This window comes from Elephas maximus, chromosome 22 (genome assembly GCF_024166365.1).
Source record: "Elephas maximus indicus isolate mEleMax1 chromosome 22, mEleMax1 primary haplotype, whole genome shotgun sequence".
Classification (NCBI taxonomy): domain Eukaryota; kingdom Metazoa; phylum Chordata; class Mammalia; order Proboscidea; family Elephantidae; genus Elephas; species Elephas maximus.
Genome location: NC_064840.1, coordinates 76,578,329 through 76,601,318, shown reverse-complemented (window position 1 = coordinate 76,601,318; position 22,990 = coordinate 76,578,329). Strand labels below are relative to the sequence as shown.

Sequence of the window (22,990 nt, the reverse complement as noted above, 5' to 3'; positions counted from 1 at the left end):
ACTTCTTGACAACAGTTTGCTTGTTCCAAATTCTGGAAGATTTTATGTTTTGTTTTAGCTTGCAAAAAAAAAAAGTTTCTGTTGAGTCAGTTCCAATTCGCGGCTACCCTACGTGCTTCAGAGAACCACACTCTGTAATGTTTTCAAGGGCAGAAACCTTTCGGAAGCAGATCATGAGAGCTTCCATCCAAGGCGCCTCTGGGTGGATCCAAACCACCAACCTTTCTGTTGGTAGGCGAGCACTTAACCATTTGGGCCACGCAGGGGACTCCTTTTGGCTTGTTGATTGTCTTAATAACCCAGTGCCATTGAGTCCATTCCGATTGTCTTAATAGTCAGCTGAAAATGAGTGGGATTCTGGAGAATAAGCAGGGAAGGGATGCGACTGAGAACAGGGACAGGAGCAAGCACAGATGGTATTATAAATCTCTCTCAAGATAGATGAAGTACAAGGAAAAGTCTACGACCTGATGCCATGGGGTGATGCTTACACACACACACACACCACACACAACACACACACACACACACACAAACACACAGTGTGTCCCAGCGAATAGGGGTAGCTCTCAGAGAACCCTGGACATAGCCTTTACGCGTGTATCCTTTTAACAGTATTTCATGAGTCTTTACTCCAAATGTTCCCGCAGGAACCCAGGCCGGTTAGTTCAAAATAAGGCAGTTTGTGTGAGTGATCACTGCAGCCCAGCTGTTCTCCACCCGGTACAGTCGGCCCCATAAACAGAGCAAAGGTCTGTGCACAGCTGCAGGCTGACGTCAGAGTCGGGGGCTGGCCTGCCGCTCAGCCTACTGGAATAACAGCTGTAAACCACCGGCTCCCGCAGCTGACCCGTTTTCCCCTTTTCCCCCTTCCCGTTCCTTTCACTCTGTCCTCCCTTCACCCTGTCCTCCCTTCACCTCGGCTGACTCTGGCCACACACCTAAACACTTGGTGGACTTCTTTTATTTTTTAAACAGAGGAAACAGCCTGTCGGTGTGTTGATGTGAGAGGATTCTCACATATGCTACCTGATTTTCAAGTCTGATGCACCATAATTAAATATTCAAACTGGCGGTAGTTTGATTATAAGCAAAAACCTGTTGCTGTCGAGTTGATTCCAACTCATAGTGACCCTATAGGACAGAGAAGAGCTGCCCCATAGGGTTTCCAAGGAGCAGCTTGGTGAATTTGAACTGCCGACCTTTTGGTTTGCAGCAAAGCACCTAACCACTGTGCCACCAGGGTGTATTAAAATCAGGCAGGTGTAGCATACTCTTCTGCATAGAAGCTCTTCTAGCCCGAAGTATGAAGATAGTCTCTGAGTTTATTACTCAGTAATCGGATTCACTTAAATGCTTCTATCTCTGACTCGGGCATTCACGTGGGCTCGGATTGTGTTACTACCTTTATTTTTTTGCTTTGTGGCTATCTGAAATTCCAGGGAAAATACATGAAAAGGCCATGTAGGACCAAGATTCTTCTGACTAGAAAGCTATCTGATGCTTTTATTGATTATTTGCAAAGTATTTTTGTATTGCCTACTTTCATATAGTGTTCTAAGATGGAATTTATACAAGGAGCCTACAGAGAAAGTTCACGGCCCTGTTATTTTACTTTATTTACATAATTTCCCAAAGAGTGGCTGGTGGATTCGAAAAGCTGACTTTTTGGTTAGCAGTCGAGCTCTTCACTTATTATCTCGCTATCTGAAATTTTGCATTTGTGACAATAGTCAAAATATCTATCCAACTATTTTGCACATTAACAATGTACACCTGGCAGTAACCCTTTCATTACTAGTGGGCCATATAGGGCCTGCCTACATTTTCTGCTTCCAAGGTCCAGAGGGACATAAGTGTCCCACATGATATTGTGTGATCTGATGTGGTTATTCTCCGTTTTTCATAATGCCAGTTCTCGCATAACGACTTAGCCTTTGGAACCTAGCCGTGTTGATAAGTGAGGAGTGGGCGTACACTGGAAAATTCGTTGGTGGAAGGAGATGTCGCGTTGATTCTTTTGACTATGATTTGAATGCTTCAATCTTCTTTTTTTTTTTCTCCTTTGCTAAATAGTATAATAAAAGAAAAAATGAATGTGAAGAAAAAAAATTTTTTGTGTGTGAAGAGGGTATTCTTTATCAATCTGGATGGTCATTTTGTTGTACTAAATTCTTTTAAAGAAAAAAAAATAAGTTCCAATATTTAATTCTGAAGGACTGAGTTGTCAGTAATGTTCCATGTGATGGCCATCATAACCTAGTTTCCATCTACCTTTTTGGTTTTATATTAGTCTGTAGGCACTCTGGGATATTGAGAACATGTATCCTCTTCACAGTTAAAATAGCACTCAGTTTACCTCTACTAAAAAATTGGTGAAGGAAAGTTTGACATGTTCAAAATCAAGCTTCTGAGAAATTATAGAGATATTTAAGGATTAGTGTGTATATATGTGTGTGTGTGTGTGTGTGTGTGTGCACACACTCTGTGATGTATTGGTAGTAATTCTGTTTTTGGTAGCGATGGTGGAGAGGTAGGATGCTCTGATTTTAAATTATGTTGACCAAATTTTTTTGCCTCTTTAAAATATGTTAACCTTTCAATATATTCATATTATATCATAGCGAAATGTGTTTGTTTTTCTAAAATTTGTATGCCCTGGTTGTTTGTGTTCAGTATATTCTGGCATTTTGTTTTGATTACTGTATTTTTTAAATAGATTGAAATCAGCTCATATTAAGTACAAGTTTAAAGTCCATTTCTCTGTTTTCTCTGGCTTCTCTTTTCTGCACCTTCTGTGTCCTTAGCTTTTCCCATACTAGTTGGCCTTAGGTAGACTAACTTGTCCCTAGAAATGTCCCAGCCAGTTGGAGAGGTCCTCTCCTTATGGCCAGTACTGTGCTGACTGGTCACCAGGCAGAAGGGTGACCTTCACTTAGGACCCCAGCTCTTCTCAAGTACTTCTCTTCCTGCTTGTCAGTTACTATCTTTTTTCTTTCTTTGGCTGCCAGAGACCATTTCCTCTTGCTTCTTTTCCAGTACACTTCTGTGCTATTACGCTTGAAAATCTGAGAACCGAGGCATCACTGTGTTCATGCTTCCAGCTGTGTGTGAATGTTAGGAACTCAGGACATTTCACGAGTTAAATGCCATCTCCCTTTTTCTTTCAATCTCGTTTCAGTCACTGCTTCGAGCACCTGTGAGAAGTTAGAAAAAGCCAGGAATGAGTTACAAATAGCTTACGAAGGATTTGTCCAGAAGCTAAACCAGCAGCACCAGACTGATCTAACAGAACTAGAGAACCGGCTTAAAGAATTTTACACGGGGGAGTGTGAGAAGCTTCAGAACATTTACATTGAAGAAGCAGAGAAGTATAAAACTCAATTGCAAGAGCAGGTCCGTGCTTTCGGAGTCTGAGCATGCTCTTGGCCGTGGCTGCTTGTGTGAATTCTGGCGGGTGCTCACACCCAGGAATGAGCTCCTTTTGCTTTTGCTTTTTTGCAAAATAGGTGAAAAAATTTTTTGTTTTTTTTGTTTTGTTTTGTTTAATTAAACACTTTACTTACAATCAAAGTAGTATATATAGGTTGAGTGAAAGAAAATTAAGAACGACCCTTTATCCCACTCCCCAGAGATAAGCCCTTTGTGGGGCACCCTGGTGTTGGGTTAAACATTTTTTTTTTAATGGCACTTGCTTTCTAACCCATTTTTTCCACATAAGCATATATCATAAACCGTTTTTTAATTTTCTTCCTTTTTAATTCCTGTTTTTAAAAAAAAAAACCTGTTGCCGTCAAGTCGATTCCAACTCGTGGAGACCCTATAGGACAGAGAAGAACTGCCCAACAGGGTTTCCAAAGAGTGGCTGGTGGATTCGAAAAGCTGACTTTATGGTTAGCAGCCGAGCTCTTAACTACTGCACCACCAGGGTTTTGTTTTTTTTTTTAGCTCAGTTACCCATTTTAGCAAACATTTACAGAGGGCCTACTATACCCCAGGCATGTTAGGAGCTAAGGATATAGCAATGAGAAGGGCAGGTATAGAACTTACGTGGTGCTGTGTGGTGCTGTCACTGTGAAAAATATCCGCGCTCCTGATGCTGGACTCACAGCCATTTCTATCAGTGAACCCTGGCGAACTTGTATGCTTATATAATGGGAAGACTGGCAAATCCAACCTGGGTTGTTCTTTACATGTATTATGTTGCCCTTAAACTTAAATGCACATTTGTATGTCAGGGTCTCCCAATGTTGCTGCTTGAATATTCAAGTTCGGGCTTTGGGCACTGGTGGCACGGTGGTTAAGAGCTCGGCTGCCAGCCAAAAGGTCAGCAGTTCAAATCCACCAGCTGCTCCTTGGAAGCCCTACGGGGCAGTTCTCCTCTGTCCTTCAGGGTCACTATGAGACAGAACTGACTCGACAGCAGCAGGTTTGTTTGTTTGTTTGGTTTGGTAAACAATTGTTTTGTTTTTTCTTACAGTTTGACAACTTAAATGCTGCCCATGAAACCTCTAAGTTGGAAATTGAAGCTAGCCATTCAGAGAAAGTAGAATTGCTGAAGAAGGCATATGAAACCTCTCTTTCAGGCAAGGATGGCTTTTCTGTTTAAATAGAACAACAGCTAATGGAACAGTGAGATACCTTATAAAAGGGAACCAATTCCTAACTTTCCCCCCCAGCGACCACTTTGTGGCATTCTGGAGCCTTCTTAGCTTCTTTGTGTATTATTCACTGTTCATGGGTGCCCTTCACTTTAGGGATGCAAGTCAGAATTTGTTGTCAATGCCAGACTCTTACAAAACAGAGTGAACTTTGGAAGATTTTATAGGCACTTTTTGGTGGTGGTGGTTGCTCTTTAGCAGCCTAGGGTCCTGGGAGGCTGAGAGTATCACTCATGTCCTAGCCACAGTCATGTTGTTGTTGTTGTGTGCTGTTGATTCTGATTCATATAGGACCCTATAGGACAGAGTAAAACTGCCCCATGGGGTTTCCAAGAGCAGCTGGTAGATTTGAACCACCAACCTTTTGGTTAGCAGCCAAGCTCTTAACCATTGTGCCACCAAGGCTCCAGCCACAGCCACAGGTCCACACAAAGCACTCTTGCTTCCCAGCACTCTGCAGACACTCGGACACGTTGTGGACCGTAGACGGTTCTTTTTGAATAAAGAGTCTCTCCTTTTTATTATTTCATCTATCCTTATCGGGAGGGTTGAGGTAGAAGGGAAAGAATAAGCAGCCATTTCTTTCAGAGCACAGTTGTCAGCGTAGCTCAAGTTTTCACACAAAGCTCTCTGCGTCCTGCAGAGACTGGAAGTGCAGTGAGAAGTGGTCGCATGACCTTTGGCAAGGGCCTTTCACCTCAAAAAAGTAAAGCTGTCGCATGAAGTCGGAGGCAATAGCATGCGAAGGTGACTGGACCAGGGAAGACATTTAGTGAAAAAAAAATGGTAGAAATGGGTTCAGGCTTCTGTTCGTTTTACGAAGAGTAAACTGAAAGAGCATAAGGGGCACCCAGCCAAGAGTCTGAGGGCCAGGCTGTGAGTCCCTTGAGGTCACTTACCTCTGTGGGCATCAGTGCTGTCAGCCATAAAATGGGAATATCAGCCCACCAGACAGGGTTGTTTTAAGGGACAGGTGGCTTTGTTTATATAAAAGCGTCGTACAGAAGTATAGTAACCTACTCGTGTTGTTTCAGTCAGTTCCTACGTTGATTTGCTGTAGTAACTGCAGAATAAAGTGATCTCATAGAATGTTATTACCTCAAAAAAAAAAAAAAAAAAATCACCTCTTTCCAGAAATCAAGAAAAGCCATGAGATGGAAAAGAAGTCACTTGAGGATTTGCTCCATGGGAAGCAGGAATCTCTAGAGGTAGGTGAAGCAGAATACAGGAAAGAACCATCATCGTTCTTGGCATTGGCGTGTTCTGGGTACGGTTCTGTGTACGTTGGCTGTGTCTGCTGCTCACTTACATCTCACATGTCACCGTTGTGTTTTAGAAACAAATCAGTGACCTGAAGAGTGAAAATGATACTTTAAACGAAAAGTTGAAATCAGAAGAACAAAAACGAATATCGAGAGAGAAAGCAAATTTAGTAAGTTGTTTGCATTCCTTTGGCACTCCTGGATATTTCTCCCTCTCAACTGCCTTTTAGAATCAGTCACTCAAGTAAGTGTTCAGCAGTTAGAGAAATGCGACGGGTTTGAAATCCTTTTCACGTTTTGCAATGCACTTTTTAAACGGTATCCAACAGCTGATTTGTTTACTGGTGTCTTTTTTTAAATCCTAAAAACTGACACCTAGGCAAAACCCCAAAAAACTAAACCCAGTGCCATCGAGTCAATTCTGACTCACAGCATCCTTATAGGATAGAGTAGAACTGTCCCATAAGAACTCTGGTGGCTCAGTGGTTAAGAGTTCAGTTCTTAACCGAAAGGTCAGGCGTTCGAATACACCCCATCGGATTTCCAAGGCTTTAACTGAAGCAGACTCCTGCAGAGCAGCTAGTGGGTTTGAACTGCCAACCTTTCAGTTAGCAGCCCAGCTGTTTAACCGCTGGGCCACTGCCAAGGCTCATTATATAAATGGAATTCTAACATATTCTGAGTGGTCTAAGCTAATGTGGGCAGGAAGACAAGAGCACTTTATTAATTAGGGCTAGGATTTTATGTGAAGGTTTTACTTCTTTATTTACTTTTTAGAATAACTGCTTTAGTGATATAATTTACATGCCACAAAGTTCACCCTTTTTACAATTCAGTGGTTTTTTAGTACATTCACAGAGTGGTGCATCAGCCGCCACCGTCTACTTCCAGAATGTGTTATCACCCCAAAAAGTAACTCTGTACCCACCCGCAGTCATTCTCCATTCCCTTCTTGCCACAGGCCTCGGTCAACCATAACCCACTTACTGTCTCTCTGAATTTGCCAATTGTGGCCATTTCTCCTGTAAAAGGAGTTATCTAATATGTGGCCTTTTGCGTCCAGCTTCTTCCACTTAGCATAATGTTTTCAGCGTTCATCCATGTTGTGGCGTGAATCAGGACTTCATTCTTTTTTATGGCATGATAGTATTCCATTGTACGGGTAAAGACGTCACTTCTGAAAAGTACAGATTTCTCTCGTAAGCCTAACTTTCTCTTGCTTGTACCCCAACTCTCCGGCCTTCCCTGCCCTGCCCTGCCCTGCCCTGCCCTGCCCTGCCCTGCCCTGCCCTGCCCTCCCCTCCCCTCCCCTGCCCTGCCCTGCCCTGCCCTCCCCTGCCCTGCCCTGCCCTGCCCTGCCCTGCCCTCCCCTCCCCTCCCCTGCCCTGCCCTGCCCTGCCCTGCCCTCCCCTGCCCTCCCCTGCCCTGCCCTGCCCTGCCCTGCCCTGCCCTGCCCTCCCCTGCCCTGCCCTGCCCTCCCCTGCCCTGCCCTGCCCTCCCCTGCCCTCCCCTGCCCTGCCCTGCCCTCCCCTGCCCTCCCCTGCCCTGCCCTGCCCTGCCCTCCCCTGCCCTGCCCTCCCCTGCCCTGCCCTGCCCTGCCCTGCCCTCCCCTGCCCTGCCCTGCCCTGCCCTCCCCTCCCCTCCCCTCCCCTGCCCTGCCCTACCCTCCCCTGCCCTGCCCTACCCTGCCCTGCCCTCCCCTCCCCTCCCCTCCCCTCCCCTTCTAGGAATTGTTTTCTTCCTGGCTGCTTTTGCCTTTCATGCCGCTGTTTTCATTCCCTATATTTGTGATCTCAAACTGTTGAAGCAAAGCATTTCTTGCCACTTAAAATCTGTCGCCAGTTCATGAGGTGCACATGCGGGCCTCTCCGTGAGCCCTTGTGTTGATAATCTCATCGGGAGACTCTCTAGACATTTCAGCAAAATTAGAGGAGGTCATATTCAATGAAACTGCAGAGCAGATTGTTCTAGAAGATTTGTAGAAAAAGTCAGCGGTTTCAGAAGAAATGTAGACTTACTGTAGGGCACAAACTCTACTCACGGTTCACGGAACCGGTTTTGAGGAGCTTCCTGGTCCACAATGGCGGTTCTCCTACTGAAGGAGCCTCTGGAAAGCTGAGAAGGAAACAGACTGAGGAAGGCAAGAACATCCAGTGCCTTGCCCCTGTCCAGTTGTGCTGAGGTTGAAGGAAGAGAGAGCATGTGAGTGGACTAAGGCGGAAGGGACCAGCCGGCAGAGTAGGGAAAGGGCATTGATTTAAAAAACTAACAGGGCAAATTACGCTGTTTTCCCTCTAACAAAAATGAGACAGGATTTGCTGTCTTAAGGGTTTAAAAAAAAAAAATCGTTTAAAAGGAGAGAGAACGTTCTATGAAATTTTTGAAAGAGCTCTGGGCTGAAGATCTGGGTGTTGGTCCCAGCCCTGACATGTTTTGGTTCTGGAACGGAGCAGGTCACTGAGGAACACGCTGTCTTGTGAAGTGAGGGGCTTGGATTAAGTAACTTCCAGAGGCCATTCCAGCTCTCCCATTCCCTATTTCTTTTGAAGGATTGGCCTGGAGCAGAAGCTTCTGCCCCTGAGGACAATTTACACCACTGAGTCATATCTAAGAAAGGCCCTTGTTAATCAGTAGACCACGTGCACTTAATTTACGCCATCAGCTTTGGTCCACTTGGGGTTCCATAAGAAAAACAAGGAGCGGGGGGAACTCCACCTTGACGCCGTTGCTCTTAGAAGACGTCTTCCCTCGTGTGGTGGTAATTTTGGGTAGAGCTTCAGTAGAGCATGGGCTATGTGCCGTGTAGGTGTTGGGCGGTCACAAAATAAAATGACATGAGTGACACGGCTGCCCCAGAGTATGGCCAGACCAACACAGGCCACCGTAAGGCAACTCCAAAAGACTCAGCATATTATTGACTAGGGTGATACCCTGATCATTTTATTCAAGGGAAACACGAAATAGGGCTGCATGTCACTGTCATTTCCAAAGAGCCCTATAAATGTACCCTTTCCATTCCTATCAGCTACTGAATTTGGTTAGAGAAAACAGTTGTTTCCTTTTCTCCTCCCAAACACCAGTAAAGGACTTACAGATTGCCTCATCTCTAGCGGGAGTTTGGTTTTATGTTGTAGCCAATGGTTTTTATCTTATTTCCAAAAAAAGAAAATTGGTGCCATCAACATTTTTTTCAATGTTAAGTGAAACCAATAAACGAATGAAATGTTTTTATTTCATTCTTATGACCAAAGTTTTTGAGGGTAGAATGATTTTCACCTTTTTCTTGGATGCCGTGATAAGAAAGTGGAAGCCGCTGGCTCCTTTCGGAAGTGACTTGTCTGAATTATTTCTGAACGTAATCAAAGGTCCTTTATGTGGAGAATTTGGACTGTGTGAATGTGTGAAATGACTAGTCACAGAGATGTCCCACCGTGTCTCTTCCAGAAAAGCCCTCAGATCATGTATCTGGAGCAAGAGCTAGAAAGCCTGAAAGCCGTGCTAGAGATCAAGAATGAGAAGCTGCATCAGCAGGACCTCAAGTTGATGAAAATGGAGAAACTGGTATGTTCCCTTCAGAATAGCGGACTGAGGCTCCTACCGAGCCAGTAATGTCCGTGAAATAGCAACTGAGCTCAGAACTGGAGCTGTGGGGTTGGGTTAGCTGCTACTTCAAGTCATACGGAAGTCATACGAAAGGTACCAGAGGTTATATTTCTTTTCTAGGTTTGCTCAAGGCGTATTCATTGCTTGTGTGTCCCTTATATAATAAACACGTTAAGCATTATACGTTCCCTACGTAAAGAACACACAAAGCAGGTTTGGGTGCTTGGAAAAACGGCAGCAAACCAGTTCCGCAGTTCGGTGGTCTATAAATCCTCCCCTGCTTAAGAAAAATTCTAAAATAATGTAAAACCGGTATTTTAACGTATCTCCAAGTCGGGGCAGGTTTCTTACGTCCAAAAGAGTTGGATACATAAACTAATCCCACTGGAGCAATTCAGTCTTGCTCTTTAAGTTTTCACCTTCTTATGAATTAGAATGCGATGAACGAATTGCACTCCAATAAAATGAATCCAGCTGGACTCAGCGGCACCTAACAACAACAATAACAGTTGGACAAATAGCAAGCATTATGAAAAATATGACTAAAATTGAGTTTGCGCCTTCTAGGATAAAGAACTAATGTTGGTGGATGACAAGTCTACCCAGAGCTAGGCGTTTGAGCGGCGTGCCTAGCGTTCAGTGTCAGTCTTGGCTCAGCCATGGCACACAGCTGCTATCAGCCAAGCATCTAACCAAGTTGGAAAGGCAGCTTAAGTGATCCCAGCTGCTGTCGTACTTTGCTCTTGACTGTGCCAGCTGCCTGGCTCTGTTTGCTCCCCTTCCAATGACGAGTGGCTTGTTGCTGAGTAAACATCTCACATAAACCCAGACCAGCCCTGGACAGTAGGGAGCATGGAGCCCATTCTTTCTGTGTATGTGTGCTTGGAATTTTGGTGGCGGTTTGGGGGTGGCTTTTTTTTGTGTGTGGGGGGGTTGTTGTCACTGTGTTTTCTTCTACTGAGAGAGATAAAGACTACGTAAAATCAAAACCAAACCCACTGCTGTTTAGTTGATTCTGACTGGTAACAGCCCCATAGGTTTCCAAGGCTGTAAATCTCTTTGGAAGCAGACTGTCATGTCTTTTTCCCGTGGAGCTTTTTAAACAAGACGTAAAAATCTTACTTTAGAAAGTGAACTGGGACATAATCAGCTCTTCATCATGTTAAGTGGTTAAATGTCTTCAAGGATCTTATCCTTTAATCGCTCAACTGATCAGTTGTTTTCCTTGAAAGTTAAGCCCGGGCAGGCCAGCAGAATAGCCCCCTAGTCTTCACCTGAACTGAGAAGGGGGCCTTTCTGTAGTGTTGCTTCTTCCATTTGATGCTCTGCAGAGCTTTGCTCAATTGCTGGTTTGTTGTAGCCACTCGGAGGTAAACGCCGAAGAGTGGCTGTGAAACCATGTTGAAGGCCGTATTAAACATTGCCAAGAACTAAAAACTATTGGCCTATGAGGATCTCATCAAATGTAATAATTTTAGTTGCAGAAGTTTGCCAGAAGAATATGTAGAACCCTTGCTCGGCCACTAACTGAAAGTCAGTGGTGAGAATCTACCCAGAGGCACTCAGAAGAAAGACCTCGTGATCTATTTCTGAAAAATCAGCCATACCAACTCCACGGGGCACAGTTTGACTCTGACACACGTAGAGTCGACACGAGTCAGACTCAGCTTGATGGCAACTTGGTTTTTGGGTTTTTGATAAATATGGGCTGTCTTAACTGCGGATTTTCTTCCACTAACTTGAAATGGAAAGAGACGTGGCCCCCGGGATTGCCCAGGTGCAAGTTCTCAAGGTGAATCCTAAAACAGTGAGGCCTGGAATACACCAGTTACCCTCCAGGTACCGCAGCTTTCAGTTGGCCCGGCCTACGTCGTAAGTAATATCTAGATACAGTATTTAGGTTCCCCTTAATTAAATCTCTCCAGGGCATGAGCGTGTCAGGGATGTGCCATGGAAAATGCAGGCTTTATTTTTTAAATATTGTTAAGTGTTGGAATTCTGGTTTACACCGAGGTGGAGAACAACACAGCACTGGTGGACAAACTGAAGCGATTCCAGCAGGAGAACGAGGAGCTGAAAGCCCGGATGGATAAGCACGTGGCAATTTCAAGGTACGAGTTGTCCTCCTTCTCCAAAGCTGCTCCTTTCTGGAACATCCAGTGTAACTTTCTTACTATACTCCACCCACGTACCTCCTGGAGAGATGACTGAATGGGGTGGTTAAGTAGGGTCCCAATCTCTATCTGGAAAATATTATTTTACCACTTTGTGGTTGAACCAAAGTGGTCTGAAGTAAACACAGACCTAAGCAAGGACGCCCTCACCCTGGCTTCCTGACTCTTAAGATTGCTTTCAGAAAAAGAGCAATACAAAACCAAACAAAAAACAGCCCCAAACAAGAGGTAGCCTTAAATTGCATATAACACTTGTGGAAGCGTCACTCGGCGTACTGTCGAAATTGCGAAAAAGTGAAGTTTTTCCGCTGGCTGCAGCCCCCATTTCCAGGGTTCCTCAGCCAGCAAAATGCCCGTGACCCATAGCTCTGTGCATGAATCCGTTTTGTTCCAAAGGGTGAGTTGTTTGGACTCTCAAACCTAAAATGGTAAGAAACTTTTTTCATGTTAAATTTTAACCTAGAGCCTGTTTTTGTTTGTTTCTAAGACAACTGTCCACCGAGCAGGCTGTTCTGCAGGAGTCGCTGGAGAAGGAGTCAAAAGTCAACAAGCGGCTGTCCATGGAGAATGAGGAACTGCTGTGGAAGCTACACAACGGGGACTTGTGCAGCCCCAAGAGGTCCCCCACGTCCTCAGCCATCCCTTTTCAGTCGCCAAGAAATTCTGGCTCCTTCCCCAGCCCCAGCGTCTCGCCCAGATGACGCTTTCTGGAAGCTGGGAGACTGCCTTGGAAGCATTCTGCTGCAGGACTGCAGGACTGGCCCTACCGATGATCACGGGAGCAAGAGCTACATTAGCTTACGTGTAATTACCGCAGTAGAACTGGAACGTAACCACTGCCGGGATGCGCCGTTAGGAGACCGGAACCCTGGAGCAAGGCTTTTGGCTAAGCCCAAAAGACTCCTCCAGAAAGGATCTCGGAATTCACCCACGTGGACGTTGTTGCACAAAGCACTTAAAGAACGAGAGGAACTTGTTCGTTGCCTTCTTCACCTACGCATACGGGGAAAAACTCTCAGGGGCCTCTTAAGATGAAGATTTATAACGTTTATAATGTTCTTCGCCGCAGACACTTTCTTGTGATTTTTATTTCGGTCTGACTGGGGATGCGTGAATGAATGGATGTGTCAGTGTCCTGGGTCTGTGCTGCCTTCTAGCTGTGTATTGGAAATCAAACGCTGAATATATCTGGATACATACTAATCAAATAATAGTGTGCACATTTCAGCAAAAGCCATAGAAGAGCGAGCAGTGGCTGCTTGAGTTTTGATTCTCGCCGACTCTGCTCAGCCCTTTGACGTGGGGGCAGAGAGCATGACAGGAAAAGCTTTGGTCCGTGCATTCTCTGCGTCCATCTGGAGTGACGTTGTCGGTGGTTTTTCCAGTGTTCAGCCATGTCAGTTGAAACTAGCTAGGTTTCCTTGTAGATTTTTAACTTACCCGTGTGAGCCTAGCACCTTACTGTGGTCCATTTTCTCAGGCTAAAAGCAAACATTAGAACCCTAATTTTTCTAAAATTCTGTATGAAGAAAAAGGGCAGTACTAATGGATCCTGTCTGCCGTATTTTTACCTTGATCTGAGCTGTCCTTCAGGTGGAAGCGCATCTTTTCTCCCTTTCCCCCACACGTCCCCTTCTCCCTCGTCCAAGGCCACAAAAGTGAACCTTCTCCTCCTCCCTACTTTTCTCTGGGACAAGGATAAGGAATATACTTGCCCAGAGCCAGTTGATCTCCAAGGTGCTGAAACCACTTTCCAAATAAACTGAGGCCTGGGTCTGACCCTACAAATTTTGGAAGAGCTTAAGAGAGAATAAAGAACCAGGCAGTCATTGGCTAGCAGAACTGAGAAGGCTGGGATCGGTGCCTAGTGCTGACCGGGAGCACCTTGCTTAAACCAGCGACTCAGCATTAGATAGAACAGAACAGTCTGGGAAGGGAACGCTGTTGCCCTGTGCACCTTGAGGAGTCCTGTCCTTGGGAAGGGAGCCAGAATGGCCAGCTGATGAGTGGAGAATGCAGCTTGTCCAACTGTCCTTCAAGTTACATTTCAGTTTCTTTCCAAACTTCATTTATCAGACCCTATTCCCCCCCTCGCCCCCCCCCCCCGCCATTCTAAGATCTTGGGGAAGGTGGAAGGAAGAGCTGTGGCTTATTCTCCCTCACTCTGTACGTGTCAACTCTGTGATGTCAGTATTTATTAACCTGCGTTGCTGACGCCTGATGGCTGCACAAATAACCGCAACGGTAAGAGCGAATTCAGGATACTAGAAGTGGGTATTTGAGTCACCGTTTATATGTACACTACATAGTGAATCGATATTCATGATGCATGTTTTTTTAAATTAGTGATTGTGTCTGAAGTCTTTAACCTCCGATAGCGTATTATGTGTGTAACCTCTGATGTTTGCTTCTGATAAATTAGAACGTAGGTTCACCACCACCTCCTGGAACATGTCTGCTCACACTTCCGAGTTGTTCCCAATGTCGTTAGCCAAAGTTGGGTCTGCCATTCAGCCCCTATGCATGGTAAACCTCGTACTGTTCCCTGCTGTCCTCCATACTATTTAGGGGTCTGGGGAAATCAATCTTACAGCAACTCCTGTAAAGTGTCTTCGAAGGACAGGAGACAACAGGAGAGAAGATAGGAAACAAAAATAGAGAACTTTATGATTTTTTTTCCCCAAAACCAGATGTTTCGTGTAGGATGCAAAATGTTGGCACGTCATAAAAAAATATGGGTATGTAGCCAACTGTGGTTGTACTCCGTTTGTAGTGATGGAAAGTGTATTTTACTTTGATCAAATAAACAATGCTGGAATATTCAATATAAGAATTGCAGCCTCTGGCATACTTCACTCTTCAAAATGGCATCCAGTTTATAGCCCGTCTCACTGCCCAGTAGTTGAGATTGTGTCCCCTCTGAAGCGATTTCCCTGGAATTTCCAGTGCAGTCACAAAATTGTCATGGGCTGAAATATGGCTCACGGACGTGGACTTACAGCTAAGCTTTTCTTTTCTAAATTCAAAGCTATGTGTATTTGAGAAATAAATTTTGACTGATTTTAACAATTTCCATTGTGTAAGGTAAGAAAATTGGAATCATATGGTCTAGATATTTTTGAAGCTGGTAAGAAAAAAGTCAAAACAAAGATGACTCTTCCTTGGTGTGTGTATATGTTTTAAAGAAAGTCAAAACTTTAAAAAAAACCTATGTTCTAGTTCTCACTGGCTGGATTAATCTAGAATTACCACTTTTGAGTATAGCAGTTAACAGAAGTAAGTACACGTTGTCCCCCACTTACGACAGGGTTCTGTTCCAACGGCTCCATCATAAGTTGGTTCTGACATAAGTAGGATACCTCTTTTTTTTTTTTTTAGTTTTCATTATTATTGTCTTTTATTATCGGTATCTTCATAAATCCAGTCTTTGTTTTGGGGGGGTTGGAAACATTAAATGTGAGAAAGGTAACATCAGTAAATTACGCACTGCAACATCGTATGTAGTACATATTACTAATGTGTTCAGGAAAAAAGGGTATTAAGTGCAGTTTGTCCTGCCTGTAAGTTGGTGACTACCTGTATACATGAGTTTTTTCAACACCTTCATAGATTTAACTCAGCTACCAAGAAAACATGACATGTGTAAACACTTGAATCTTGAGTTGCTGTTCACAGATGATAGTTGGACTCTGTACTGGAGTCCTTGGGTTATACATACAGTTAATGTACTCGGCTGCTAACTGAAAAGTTGGAGGTTCGAGTCCATCCAGAGATGCCTGGAAAGAAAGGCCTGGCAATCTATGGAGCACAGTCGTCCTCCGACACACACAGGGTCACTGTCAGAGTCCACTTGATGGCAGCTGGTTTTTAATAATATAATTGATGTTTTTTTTTTTTAATCCTGGGTGCATTGTAGTTGTCAGATAGAATACTAGGTACTGACCCAAGTATCGCTGCCAGCAAAGTCCTTCTGGATTTACTTCAAGCTAGCTTAAAAAACAAGAACACTTAGCCCATTTTTTATTTTTTACAAAAACTTGCTCATTTAATAGAAATGATTATATTTCTATAAAGTTTACATATATGCTTTTTTTAGTATAAACACTGGAAACACACATAGGTAGGTAAGCAATCAAAATACATGCTTTCTGTTAGAAAAGTTAACTTGCATTATTAGACCGGATGATTTCGTTTGGGCATCTAGGTCTGACTCACCAGGCAGAAGGTGAGGATTGGCACTTGTCATCAGCCCCTGGGTAAACACTGGTCAAAAGACCCTCAACACTGGTTGTATACACACATGGGCATTTCGTCAGTTCATTAGACTCTCTTCTAAGTCAGGAGAACTCCACAGTGGTAGCTACTGTAGTCTGTCCGCGGAGATTCTGAGCGGTGCAGACATAGTATCCCGCGTCGATGGTCTCAAAGTCCTCAACGTTAATGACACTCTGGGAGATTCTGGTGGTGTGTCCAAGCCCTCTGTGGATCAGCCTCCAGGTGTCTTGAATTGTCACCGGCCTTTCACCCTGTGTGAACGACACCCACACAGACTGAAGCACCAAGGGCAGGCTGCTGTAGTCAGCTCCCCTCCCTTCACCCAGCTCTGCTGAGGGTTCTTTTCAGGGTGCAAAACATATGCTTAGAACAGACTGTTTGGTGTGCGTAGCTCCTGGCTGTGGGAGCTTTTACACCGCATAATTGTTTCAGGCTGCTTTTTTTTTTTTTCCAAGCAAAGTCTTGCATTTCACTAGGCTGCTTGGCTCTCTCTTTTCTGCCCTTTTCTTCAGTCAGTTTCTACTTAATATCAAATGTACTCTTTCGAAGTGCCAAGAAAGTGGAACTGCTGTTTGCCATGAAAACATGCATAAAGATTTCCACTCCACCCCTCCTCACATTGCCCACTTTCGTTCCTTAGCTAAGTGGCTTTTATTTGCATAATTTAAAGTCAAAAAGAAGCCCGAGGTCCTTGGCCACAGAAAAGGATAAGAGTGCCCGATTGTTCAGACTTGGGACAGGGAGGTGATGGGTCGCATATGCCACATGGCTGCAGGGAGGAAAAGTGCCAAGGATGGATAAGATGGTGCTCTAGAGGAGGTGACCCGCTGTTTCTAGGAGGTGAGAGGATCACCTTTGAGATGCTTCGGCCAACTTTGGTGATATGAACGTGTTTATTAGTTTAACATAACTAGTGTTTTTAATATTACTCTATTAACACCTATTCTCCTCATAAAATGCCAATTAAGAGTGTAGAAAACAACCCTCTATTGTAAACATCGCTAGCGTCTTCCAGGTGTGGCAAAGTTTTAAAAACAAGTACCCGGTACCAGGATGCTAGAAGATATTCTGCAGGGACGGTTATTTTCCACCAGTCACAGCCCATAAGCCAGAGGTGTATTAGCTCCTGAGTATGTCTTGGGAGACCAAACCTCTTCTGGCAACAAAGGCATTATTCCATGTGGACAGCAAAGTTGTTTATTTTAGCGAGCAGAACATGCACAAAGGCTAAATATGCCGTAGTTGCTTTTATGGGAAGTCTATTTTAACCTAATCTCTGGCCTCACAGCACCTTTCTGACAGAGCTTATGTTTCAGCGCCCACTTGAAGGATGTCTGCTCAGGAGTTCCTCACCACAGGAGACAGCTAGCATAGAGAAGATTCAGAAGGAGATGGGAAGTAGACCTGGAAGGTGGGACCGAAGATTAAGGCTGGGATTTGGAGGGAGAGGGACGCCCCCTCCATTCCCTTTTATGCCCCTGACCCTTCTTAATTAAGCGTTATAAGAAAAAGTGCATTGAAGAGAGTATAGGGAGTGAATTTGCTGGTGGAACCTTATCACTTATTTTTTCTTGTCCTTCTTAAAAAAAATCCATTTGTCAATATAGTAAAACATCTTAAACCAAGCAAGCCTGGCTCCAAGCATGATCCCACAGTCTTCCCATGCTTCGTAAGTTGTGGCCTGTCTCACTGAAAAAAAAAAAAAAATGGGATTTGAAGTAGCTGGCTGAGACTGGGGAATGGGGCTTACCTTCTGCCCCGGATAGATCCACCGGAATTCCACCTCAACATCAGGCTCCCCTAGGACAGTGCACAGGACACTGATATCATCCCCGCCTCTCACTTTGTTTGAGGACGCCATGATGGTTGTTGATGGAGGCCCGCTGGGAACTGGAAGTAAGCAGGAGGGAGGGAAAGTGAAGTGAAATCCATGAACACAACATTAAAGACAAGCCAACAGGCATAGTCTTTTGGGGGAGCAGGCATGTAACACTTGCACCTTTCTAACATCTTCTCAACTAGCACCAGGCCTACTCTGTCCCACCATTTTATTTCTTTTGAAGTCTCCTCTATTTCTGTGGACAGAGGAGATGGTGGTCCAGAATGGTGTCATCACCCAGAGCTGCCTGGGTCCAACCACCACCCATGTAATTAGGGGAGGAGGCTGCCAGGGGCCATGTGAAGGGAATAAAAAGATGAAGGGTGTTATGGATTGTCCATAGTATGTCCCCCCAAAAGATATATTTGATGCCTCATACCCAATATTAGGAGCGTGAACTTGTTTGGAAATAGGGTTTTTGTTATCAGTAACGAGGGAAACACTCATAATGAGATGGATGACAAAACAGCCATAACAATGGACTCAGACATGCCAGTGATCATGAAGAGGGCGCAGGACTGGGCAACATTTCGCTCTGTTATACATAAGGTCGCCTTGAGTCAGAGCTGACCCCCCAGCAACTAACAACAGCAACAAATCGTTACCATGAAATGAAGTCATACAGCGTGTAGGGTGGGTCCTGATGTCAGTCCCTTCTGAGTGGTGTTTTATAAAAGGGGAGAACGGAAACTGGTACAGGAGGAAGACACCATGTGAGGATCCACCTCCAAGCCCAGGACTACAGGGAAGAATCTCCCTCTAGAGCCAGCAGAGAGAAAGCATAGCACTGCCAATGCCTTGAATTAAGGCTTCCAGCCTCCAGAACTATGAGGAAATAAATTTCTCTTCTTCGAAGCCACCCACATTGTGGTATTTTTTTTTTTTATGGCAGCACTAGGAAACAAGGACAGGGGAGAGAAGGTGCTTGGAGAGACAGCAAGTGGAGTGAACGAGGACGGAGGGAGGACATCCGAAGGGGTGGACGTGAACAGACGGGGGTGAGGCTGTCCAATCTCAGAAAGAATGGGAGGAAGTCTAACTACACCCGTGAGAAGAGATGTCTGCAGGAAGGGCACAATGCTGTGTGTGTCGGCAGCACCTTTACTTCACAGCATTTCAGAAACAAATTTCTCCATTACGGTCAGTTCACTCAACAAGTAATTTTGATGGGAGCTTTGAGGAAGGCAGTGTGCTAGAAGCCGGGACTGCAGCGTTGAACAGACAGAAGTCTCTGAGCCCTTGAAACCTATATTGTAGTGGAGGCTACAGACATTAAGCAAGTAACTGTATGGTTCATTTGAAGCTCTTGTTGTGTGAAGAGCTGTGAAGGAGAAGCCCAGAGTGCTCTGAAAGATCAGAATGGGAGAACCAGGAAAGGCTTCCTGAGAAAGCAAAGTCTGAACATACATGGATGGGAGAAGCAAGGAAGCACCAGGCCCGTCGGCCGGGAACGGCAGTGTGCACAGTCCCGGAGGTGAGAAGGAGGAGCCCTAGTGGAGGCAGGCCAGGCTACAGGGTAGGGAGGAGAGGATCCGGAACGGCTGGTAAGGCAGGTCACACAGGGTCTTTCAGGCCACATGCAGGGGTTTGACTTTAGTTTAGGAGAAGTGGGAAGGTAGCAGATGGTTTTAATTGGAGTTGTAATTGAAGGCAGTGGTGGTTCAGTGGTAGACTCCTCACCTTCCACGCGGGACACCCAGCTTCGGTTCCAGGCCAGGGTACCTCATCTGTATCCACCATCAGTGGAGGCTCTAATGTTGCTGTGATGCTGAACAAGTTTCAGCAGAATTTCTAGACTAAGACAGACTCAAAAGAAAGGCCTGGCAATCTACTTTTGAAAATCAGCCAATAAAAACCCTATGGATCACGATAGTCCAGTCCACAACCCATCCAGGAGATGTCACAGGACCGGGCAGTGTTTTATTCAGCTGTGCTGTGGGGTTGCCATGAGTCAGGGCCAACTCAGTGGCATCTGACAATAACACAGCACGGGAAATGGACTAGAGAGAGAAGAGGTGGATGTAAGGGACACCAATTAGAAAGGTATTTGTGTCACCCCAGGGAGAGATGGTGATAACTTGATCTCTATTTGAAGTGAGGATGCAGAGGAGCAACAGGATTTTAGGGTGATTTGCTGAGAAAAGTCAACAGGCCTGGGGGAGAAGGGAATGTCCGGCTTGACTCCCACTCTTTGGCCTGTGTACCTGGGTGAGTGACAATGCTATCATTGGGACAGAGAATGCTGAAGACTCAGGCCTGGGAAGGACGACCCTTGAGTTTAATGATGGGCGTGTGGGATTGATGGGCCTGGGAAACATCTAAGTGCAGATAATAGGTAGTCATTTGGATAGACAGTTGGAAACATAGCTTTGCAGCCCAGAGATCTGGGCCAGATGTATTAATTTAGGAATTATTAGTGTACAGAGGGTAAATGGAATGGAAACTCTGGTGGTGTAGTGGTTAAGTGCTGCAGCTGCTAACCAAGAGGTCGGCAGTTCAGATCCACCAGCCGCTCCTTGGAAACTCTATGGGGCAGTTCTACTCTGTCCTATAGGGTTGCTATGAGTCAGAATTGACTCGATGACAGTGGATTTGGCTTTTTTTAGGTTTTAGAGGGTAAGTGGAGCCATGGGTGTGGCTGGGACTGTCCAGAGAGAGAAGAGAGTCAGCAAGAAGCGTGCCCAAGGTAACTCCAACCTGTAAAAGCTGGTAGAAGACAAAGGGGTCCCTGGTTGGGGCCAAAGGTTAGCGCTCTGCTGCTAACCGAAAGGTTTGGCAGTTCCAGTCCACCTAGAGGTACATTGGTAGAAAGTCCTGTTGATCTACTTGTAAAAAATCAGTCACAGACAACCCTATGGATTACAGTTCTACTCTGACACACATGGGATCGCCATGCGTCACAACCAACTTCACAGGAACTGGTTAGAAGACAAAGAGCTGATAAAGCAGAATAAGAAAGTGGGAGGGGCGGAGGATGTGAAGCCAAGGAAAGAAGAGGTTTCATAGCAAAGAGGTAGAATCTAGCAGGACTAGGGCCAAAAAAAGTCTGCTGGATTTAATGGCATGAAAGTTGCTGAGAACCTTAGCAATACCTGTTTTGAAGGAAAAGGGAGAAAGCTAGATGGAAGTGGCCTGAGCTCTTTCAGGGAGTTTGGTTGTGATGGCAGAAGAGAGATGGCCTTAGCGGAGTGCTGAGGGTGGTCAAAGAAGGCTGTGAGTGTTATTTGGTAACAGGATAGTGTTGAGGACCATGGCCTGGTTCTCAGTCCCATGGCTGAGAACTACAGGCATTAAGTAGTCCAAATCCTAAGTTCAGAAAGCAGCTCCTCTGTCCACAAGACTGCTGAGGAGGGTCCGTGTGGTGCAATGGATTGCTTTTGTGTGGTCTTTCTCACCATGGTCTTGTAATTCCCAACCAAGTGATTGGGCGAGACTGTGCAAATAAGGTAAGTGTGGTCCTCCAAGGGAATTGGTCAGTTCCGTCATCCTTCTAGGCTTAAAAGAGCCGATTCCAGAGCAGAGGGAGGGCCTAACCACTGCCAAGGAAGAAGAGCCAAGAGCTAAGCATGTCCTTTGGACTCGGGATCCCTGTACTGAGAACCTCGTAGAACCAGGAGAGAGAGAGAGAGCTGTAACACTGAAGACGGCGAGAAGTGGTGGCAGGGAAATGGTGGCAGTAGAGACCAGCAGGAGAAGGTGCAGTGGCTTCTTGGCCCACAGAGGGAGAAAGCTGAGTGCCTTCTGACAGGAGGCTTGCTGGCAGAGTAGGGTGCCCTGGGCACTTGCTGGAGTTAGGTTTGCTGGCTCACAGAGCTACAGCTGACAGCCTTTGGGCCAAGGCTTACCGGTAGAGTGGGGTGCCTTGAGGCACTTATTGGCAGAGCTAAAAGAGCTTTGTAACACTTGCCCAAGCAGGGCAGAGGCCAAGGGACCAGAGAGAGGCATGCACAGCTGCAGGCACAGCTGAGAAGAGGCTGTCCTGATGGAAAAACTATATCCTGAGCATTCCTGAACCCGAATTGTACCGTATTAACTTCTCTAATAAACCCCTTAATCATGATTATTGTCTGTGAGTTACGTGTGGCCAATGCAATGAATTATCAAATTTGGCAGAGAAGTAGAGTGCTGTGGGAGGGATGGTTGGTGTCAGAATTGGTAAAGCTGGTGGACAGAGGAGGCATGTCTGACCTCTGCCTCATAGGAGTCAGCCTTGCACTGTTGATCTTGATTCTCCTTCCCCCTTGTGAAGTTAGAGAAGGTCAGATGCTCCTGCCATGGCCATTTTTACTGTCCAGGAGGAGGGCGAGGCTACATCTGGAAAGGGGCCTACAGTACCACGGGGGGCTGCTTAGAACTGAGTCCCTTGTCACTCATGACAAGGTGTTGGAGCCACCATCTGTCCCCGTCAGGTTAATGGACAACAAGCCAGGTCAGCCATTTGCAACCAGGACAGATGCCTCTAGGTTCCGGGACCGACCCCCTCCCCCAGCCCCAGCACAGGAGGGCGGGAGGAGAAGGCCGTCCCCCCACGTGCCTCTCCAAGCTGCTGGAGCCTCTAGTAGAGCCTCATGCCAGTGGGGCTTTGGAGTAAAGGTGGGGTTAAAGCTTTTTAATGAACAGTATCAGAAACAGAATGAGGCTGTTCCTAACCCGAGGTGACTGCTGGATGTGGAACCAGACTGTGATATCATTCATGGATCTTTCCTACTGATAAGAAAGGAGGTTTCTACGAAGCAGAACCAATGGCTGCAGTGAATTCCTGGGAGAAGAACAGTTCAGGTGTGGTGAGCCCACTGGATTGAAACTCCTCACTAAAATGGGGACATTAAAAAAAAGTTCTATTTTGTAATTGTCATATACAAGATATTCCATCAAACTAGACACTAAATGACCTTCAGCACACGTGTATATTCAGAAAAAAGAAACATGAACCAGTAAAAAAAAAAATGTGTTTAACAGAGAGCTTTGAGCATTTTTCAGTCCTGTTGAGAGGAGGGAGCAAGAGGATTGCGAAGGAGTGAGGGGCAGGCAGAGGCCAAGGGTTCTTCAAGAGGTGTGCAGTGCTCACAGTGCAAAGTGGAAAGAGATGAAAACGTGTGGTGGCACTCCCAGGTAGGGGAGACCAGAGACCGGGGG

At 45.5% G+C, this 22,990-nt stretch overlaps 2 protein-coding genes across 14 annotated transcripts in view; one reads left to right on the top strand and one right to left on the bottom strand.

Annotated features, from left to right (window-relative positions):
* MTUS1 (microtubule associated scaffold protein 1) overlaps nucleotides 1-14,766 on the top strand; it is a 176,852-nt gene extending 162,086 nt beyond the window's left edge. For 7 of the 13 annotated variants that reach the window (XM_049865096.1, XM_049865094.1, XM_049865098.1 and 4 more), the window contains exons 9-15: nucleotides 3,182-3,396; nucleotides 4,481-4,586; nucleotides 5,796-5,869; nucleotides 5,998-6,093; nucleotides 9,368-9,484; nucleotides 11,540-11,637; nucleotides 12,188-14,748. In XM_049865096.1, the coding sequence (XP_049721053.1) occupies nucleotides 3,182-3,396; nucleotides 4,481-4,586; nucleotides 5,796-5,869; nucleotides 5,998-6,093; nucleotides 9,368-9,484; nucleotides 11,540-11,637; nucleotides 12,188-12,401 (920 nt within the window). In that variant the 3' untranslated portion in view covers nucleotides 12,402-14,748. Of the gene's footprint in view, nucleotides 1-3,181; nucleotides 3,397-4,480; nucleotides 4,587-5,795; nucleotides 5,870-5,997; nucleotides 6,094-9,367; nucleotides 9,485-11,539; nucleotides 11,638-12,187 lie in introns of all 13 variants that reach the window. The other 6 variants (XM_049865101.1, XM_049865100.1, XM_049865102.1 and 3 more) reach the window with 3 other exon arrangements.
* A 979-nt stretch (nucleotides 14,767-15,745) lies between these two features.
* Nucleotides 15,746-22,990, bottom strand: part of PDGFRL (platelet derived growth factor receptor like) — a 47,195-nt gene continuing 39,950 nt past the window's right edge. The window contains exons 5-6 of the mRNA XM_049866530.1: nucleotides 17,726-17,865; nucleotides 15,746-16,226 (exon numbers count right to left, since the gene is read on the bottom strand). Coding sequence (XP_049722487.1) covers nucleotides 16,038-16,226; nucleotides 17,726-17,865 — 329 coding nt within the window. The 3' untranslated portion in view covers nucleotides 15,746-16,037. The remainder of the gene's footprint in view (nucleotides 16,227-17,725; nucleotides 17,866-22,990) is intronic.